Here is a 6,012-nt window from a genome sequence, read left to right as displayed (position 1 = left end):
TGGTCCTTCCCCAACGAGCCCAAGAAAGCAGCACAGTTGACGCTACTAAGGTCGTGAAGCCTGCAGTTGGAACTGGACCCAGCTAGGAAGTATAAGAACTCAGATGAACTTAGGTAACTTCCTCTTGGCCAAGCTGGAGTCCAGGGTGGATTCAGCTAGGGCCACCTACTCTTCGGTGGTGCCCATGAACCTTGGGTCCGGTAATCAGCCTAGAGGCGGGACCGCCCGTTCGGCCAGTAAGCCACGCCTGCGGCCTACGCACTCTTAAGAAACTCGAAACCCGAAACTCTGCTCCGCCCCGCGGAGGGTAAGGGGCGGTGCTTAAAAGCAAAGGCGTGGTTTAGGGCGGGGCCACATAATAGGCTGAGCCGCCGGTGCCGCGCGTGCGTAAACGCAAATCAAAGAAGCGCCCGTAAACACCTGGTTGGAGCTCGGGGACGGGGGCGGGGGAGCGTCCACGCACGCGCGCTATCCGCGGGGGAGGGGGTGGGAAGAGAAGGGGCGGGACCTCGTGCCGGGGGCGGGGCCTCTGGGGGCGCGTGCGCAGGCGCGTGCGGGGCAGTGCGGGCGCGGCGCGGGGGGCGGGGCTCCGGGGCTCGGAGCTGGCCTGAGGCGAGCTGGTGTCTTGGTGGACTCGGGTTGCGGGAGGTCAGCGGCGGTCTCGGGGGCCGGAGCCGGTCGCCGGCGCCATGGAGGACGACGACAGCTATGGTGAGTGGGGCCCGACCGGTCCGCCGCTCCTCCGTGCGCTTCCGCCGGCGCCCGGCGTCCCTGGGACGGGGCGGGGGGCGAGGAGCTACGGGCGGCCGTAGTGCGAGGGCCCCGGGGTGACTGGCCAGGCACTCGCCGGCTGAGGGTCGCTGGGGCTGAGGGTCACCTGGACCTTAGAGTCGCCGGGAACTGTGTCATCCGGGCCTGATGATCGTCGGGAATCGAGGGTCACCCGGGGCTGAGGGTCACCCAGGCCTGGAGAGTCCGGGGCAGGGGTCGCCCGAGGCTGAGGGTGCCCGGAGCGGGTGGTGTTAAACCCGGTCTGACGGTCTCCGGGACCCGGGTTACTCGGGCCTGAGAGTCGCTGGGGCTGAGGGTTTCCGAGTCTGAGGGACCCCAGGAGTGAAGTCAAGGGGTCCCCGGGGCGGGAGTAACCCGGGCGCTGAGGGTCGCCAGGGTCATCAGGATGCCGCGGAGCCCCGGGACGTCGAGGGTCGCCAGGGCCGGGTGGCTTGGGTCGGCGTCTCGGAGGCGAGTCTCCTGCTGCTTGTCACCCGCTTGGCTGGCGCCGCGAGCGGCTGCGGGAGCCACACGCCCGGCCTGCGTTCCTTGGTAGTTTCCGGCTAGGCTCTCCGGGGTGTTAGAAGTTACGTGCCCCATCCAGCTCTTTGTTCCGAGATGAACGTGAGTGGCTTGACCAAGGCCTCTGAGACGGGACCACGGCCAGGATCGTGCTCCTGGTCCCTACGTCTGTCAGTCACGGCCTGACCACACTTGACAAAGAGATCAAGTTTGAGCTGTTGCCTGCAGATAGACGGGAGGGTAATGACACCAGTCCACACCCTCAGTCAGGACTGAAGCAATTCAGATTCTCTCGGCTCACCTTGCTGGTGGTCAGCCAGGGCTCTGGTCGCTTAGAGGCTTTGCAGTCTCAGGAGCTGCAGAAGGTTATTTGAAATGCCTTACGTGATGTCAGCATTGTGTCCAAGAGGAAAGGAAGAAAGAATGGCAGGTAGAGCGTGGCAAACTTTTCTGGTTTGGCAGGGAAGCACAGATCGGGAACTTAACATGCTTCTTGGAGGCGGACTCTGGTTTATTGCCACACAGGCAGCATTGCTGCCTTCCACTCTGCCATCAGGTATGAAAATGCCAGAAGAGAAGCATGCTAGGTCTTTGCAGGGAGACCGTAGAGAACTCTGACCTGGTGAAGCTAGGAGGATTGTGGCTAAGAGCCCGACCCTGAGCCTTGAATGTGTGAACACTGTTACCTTGAGCGTTAGTGGTGGCGCCTGTGCAGTGGAATTCAGGCCAGCCTTTGCTGCCCTCCAGGTAAAAGCAACGTGCGCCTTTCTTTATGGTTGAAAAGCTCCTGGCAGGCCCCAAGAGAGTGCTCGTCCCCTTTGGACCCTCTGAGCTTTGTCTTCCACTGGAAACCTTCACAAGCTTTGCCTGCTGCTCTCTCACTCCTGTCATTTGTTGCCCCTGAGTCCCCGTGTTCTGCCATGCTTTGTTCGTGCCCTCCCCTGGTGTTATTGCCTGCTGCGTGAGGCAAGAGGCCACTGCTCTGGTTGGTTTTAATAGGAACTGTCTTGATTCAGGCCTGACTTCTACTTGGAAAGGAAAAATGGAAGCAGAGCGTTTTAGTTCCTGTTATTGACATGAACAGGGACTGAAACCCAAATTTACTATATAGTTCTGGAGGTCAGAAGTCCAAATTAGGTCCCACAGGGCTGGTACCAAGACTTCATTAGGGCAGTATTCCTTCCAGAGAGCGGAGGGAAACGTCGGCTTCCTTGACCTTCCAGCTCTGAGCATGTTCGCTTCCCTTGGTGCCTGGCTCCCTCCGCTCTTTAAAGCCTTTAAAGCCGGTGGGTAGCATCTCTCCATTCTGTCTACCAGCTGTGCTTTCATGAGGACACTTTGTGTCACAGCCACCTGGGGAACCCAAGAGAAACATTGTAGCCACCCACGACATCAGCCTTTCTTGTGTCCTGTGAGGAGACACTTTTTAAAGGTTTTAGGATTAGCACATTGACATCTTTAAGTTTTTTGTTGCATATTTTTGTTTGTTTAATGCATATGTAAATCAGAGGGCAACTTACAGGAATTGGTTCTCTGCTTCTGCTCTTCCAGTCCTAGGATCACACTCCGGTTGCCAGGCTTGTCACCGGGTGCCTTTACCCTCTAAGGTGTCTCACCAGCCCAGATGTGGGCATGTTTGTAAGCCATTGTTAGAGGACCTGCACAGAGTGGTGAAAGCTTGTCTCCCCTTTATACACCTTTACATCTTTTTATCTGGGAGGAACTAGAGGGACTAAACACAAGAAAACTTCAAGTATCATATGGTATACAATGATCATGGGAAGGTGGAGGTTAGCCTCCCTCGCTTTTCCCCTGCCTCCATCCCTGTCCTCCTCTCTCCTCTCTCCTCCTTTTCTCCCCGCTTCCCCCTTATTTCCTCTATCCTTTCCCCTTCCCCGTCTTCTCGCCTTTCCTCTCCTCCTCCCTCCCGTCTTCCCTCCATCTCTCCCCTCCTCTCTCCTTCCCCTCTTCCTTCCTTCTCTCCTCCTCTCCTCTTCTTCCCTCTCCTCTCTTCTCTCCCCCTCCTCTTTCCTTCCCCCTTTCTTTCCCATCTTCTCTCCTTTCCCTCTTCTCTCCATCCCTCTCCTCCTCTCTCCTTTCCCCCTCTTCCCTCCTTCTCTCCTCCTCTCCTCTTCTCCCCTTTTCTCTCTTCCCTTCCCTTCCTCTCTCCTTATCTTCTCTCTTTCTCCCCTTCTCCTTTTCTCTTTTCTTTTTGAGTTAGGGAAGCACCTCCCTATGATGCTGGGGCTAGCCTCAAACTCCTAGGTTTAAGTGATCCTCCTGCCTTCTGAGTAGCTGGTACTACAGATGTGTTGCCTTTGTGCCTGGCTGACCTGCCAGCTCATTTTGCTTTAGTGTCAGAACTACCCATTCCCCTTAGAGGTTATGTAGAGAATTCACTTGGGCCAGTTTCCACATGTTAAGAGGAACCGCGTGCTGGGGATTCATGAAGCACACAGGCATGCTCAGGGCCTCCGTTGTCGTCTTCCAGATGAACTTCTTGCGCCATGATACTTCGTTTTTTAAATAATAAGAAACTGTTTCATGTGGCTTTGACATTTTTACATGCAAATGTTTTAGCCTTTTTGCCCTATCTGCCTTGGGCCTTTACCACCGTTCTGTGGGAAATACGTTTGGATTACAGAGCCATCAATTTGGTATTGAAATGAAACCTTTGGAGCACAACTCATGTATGGTGTGCTGAAGACAGAGTGCGTATCTTCGAGGTTTGCTGCTCAGTTAAAGGAACTTACAAAAGCACTCAGTGAGGCCTGTCTTGACTGCAGCCTCTTTAGTATTCACCAGGCAGAGATCATTTGATAACTGCACCTATGCAGGCTGTACCTTTCCTGGTTCTAGAAAAAACTCTGGTGGCACTATGGAGTCCTGCCGGACAATACTGTTGCCTTTATGTTCAACTGTGTGTGTTCAGGAAAAAAAAAGTGTAAGCTTAGATTTTGCATCCATCCTGTTTAGGACACAGATACTGGGTCTAACTGGAGTCAGATAGTGCTGTGCAGGACTGTGACCACGGAACACGGGAGGGCCTCCCCAGGGCGGATCTTAACTCTGCTGCACACTAATGGTCATCAGGTTGGGGCTAATTCCTGGATTCTATTATTAACTTTTTTTTGAACTTTGAGACTAGGTCTTATGTAGGTTAAGCTTGCCACAAACTCATGTGTCTCTCAGAATAACCTTGAACTCTGGTCTTCCTGCCTCTATCTCTAAGTGCTAGATCACAGATGTGCACCACTCCCAGGTTAACGTCTTTCCTAAGTATCATGTCCATATAAGTTTAATTCTGTTTTTGCTTTATGTGTATGAGTCTTTTGTCTACTGTGTATATATATATGCACTATATGTGTGCCTGGTGCCCTTGAAGGTCAGAGGAGGGGTCATATCCCCGAGACTGGAGTTGCAGAGGGTTGTGAGCATCATGTGGGGGTTAGGAATCAAAGCTGGGTTCTCTGCAAGAGTAGTCAGCGCTCTCAACCACAGAGATAACTCCAGCTGCCATTTAATACTTTTTTTTTTTTTGAGACAGGATCTCGTTGTGTAGCCCTGGCTAGCCGAGAACTTATTATGTAAACCAGGCTGGCCTTGTATTTACAGAGATCTACCTGTCTCTGACTCTCTAACACTGGGATTAAAGGTGTGCGCACCATGCCTGCCTTCCCCGTATAGAAATTTAAAAGGAAAGCCCTTGGACTCTGCCCTTTATTGTAGCAGACACACGTTGAACTCCTTGTTTCTGCTCCTTTCAGGTCGGATTTGCCTAGGCAAGCTGTCGACAGGTAACTGGCCTTTATGTTTAGGAAAGCTTTCATATGAGCTGCGTGGTGATTCCTTACAAAAGAGGTCTACCAGATAGCCTCCACCATCCAGCTCCTGAAGAACCTGTGATGTAATCTCCGTGCTGAGCTCCTGGGCCTAGTGCAAGCAAAGTGGGGTCAACTTTTAGTTAGATTATCAGCATTTAAGAAGAGTTGAGAAAATCTAGGTTTCAGTTTCTTGGTAGAGGGCGAGCAGCGAGGTAGGACATGCAGGAAGATAGCTGATTTGCATAGCATGTGGGGATGACTGAAGTGCAGCTGCACACTTGGTGTCTCTGGCTCATGAGGGAAGTGTGCAGAGCGCACTCAGGGCTAGGATGGGGAGATAAAAACAGACACAGCACCCAGGGTTTTTAGGATCACCTCTCATCTGTTCCTTCTGTCCATCTGTCTCCTGTCGCTGTGTTCACTGAAGACTGCCAGGATCTGACCTGGTTTCTGTGCATGGTTAGGTGTGGTGTCTAAAGCACAGGGGTGCCCCAGGAGAAGTAGAGCTGTCCTGAACTGTGGTCACTGTAGGAGCCTCACTACGGAGAAGCATGGCTGTGAAGGGCAGGTGTGGAGGATGCAGGCTGTAGCGAGTCCATTGGTGGGAGTAGGGCCTCTGGGCAGTTGTAGCCTAATTGTATGTGCCCAGGACTCTGGAAGGTAATTTCAGGGAAAGGGTTGTAGAGTGGAAATAATAACTGTCCACAACAAGAAATCCATGTGTTGTACTATAGCCAAAAGGAGACTTTATATCCATATCTGATATAGGAAGAGCTGACCATGCTCTAGGGTGAGCTGTGGAGATCCATGGAGTTACAGAGGTTGTGAGCCACCGTGGGGATGCTGGGAATCAAACCCAGGTCCTCTGCAAAAGCAACAAGTGCTCCTAACCACT

At 53.2% G+C, this 6,012-nt stretch overlaps 1 protein-coding gene across 1 annotated transcript in view; it reads left to right on the top strand.

Moving 5' to 3' along the window:
- The first annotated feature begins 582 nt into the window (after window positions 1-582).
- Cyth1 (cytohesin 1) overlaps window positions 583-6,012 on the top strand; it is an 83,049-nt gene continuing 77,619 nt past the window's right edge. Inside the window, exon 1 of the mRNA XM_026780265.1 lies at window positions 583-711. Coding sequence (XP_026636066.1) covers window positions 690-711 — 22 coding nt within the window. The 5' untranslated portion in view covers window positions 583-689. The remainder of the gene's footprint in view (window positions 712-6,012) is intronic.

The sequence above is a fragment of the Microtus ochrogaster genome, chromosome 7, assembly GCF_000317375.1.
Source record: "Microtus ochrogaster isolate Prairie Vole_2 chromosome 7, MicOch1.0, whole genome shotgun sequence".
NCBI lineage: Eukaryota > Metazoa > Chordata > Mammalia > Rodentia > Cricetidae > Microtus > Microtus ochrogaster.
Note: the sequence above shows the minus strand (reverse complement) of the source record. Positions and strands in the feature narration are given on the sequence as shown.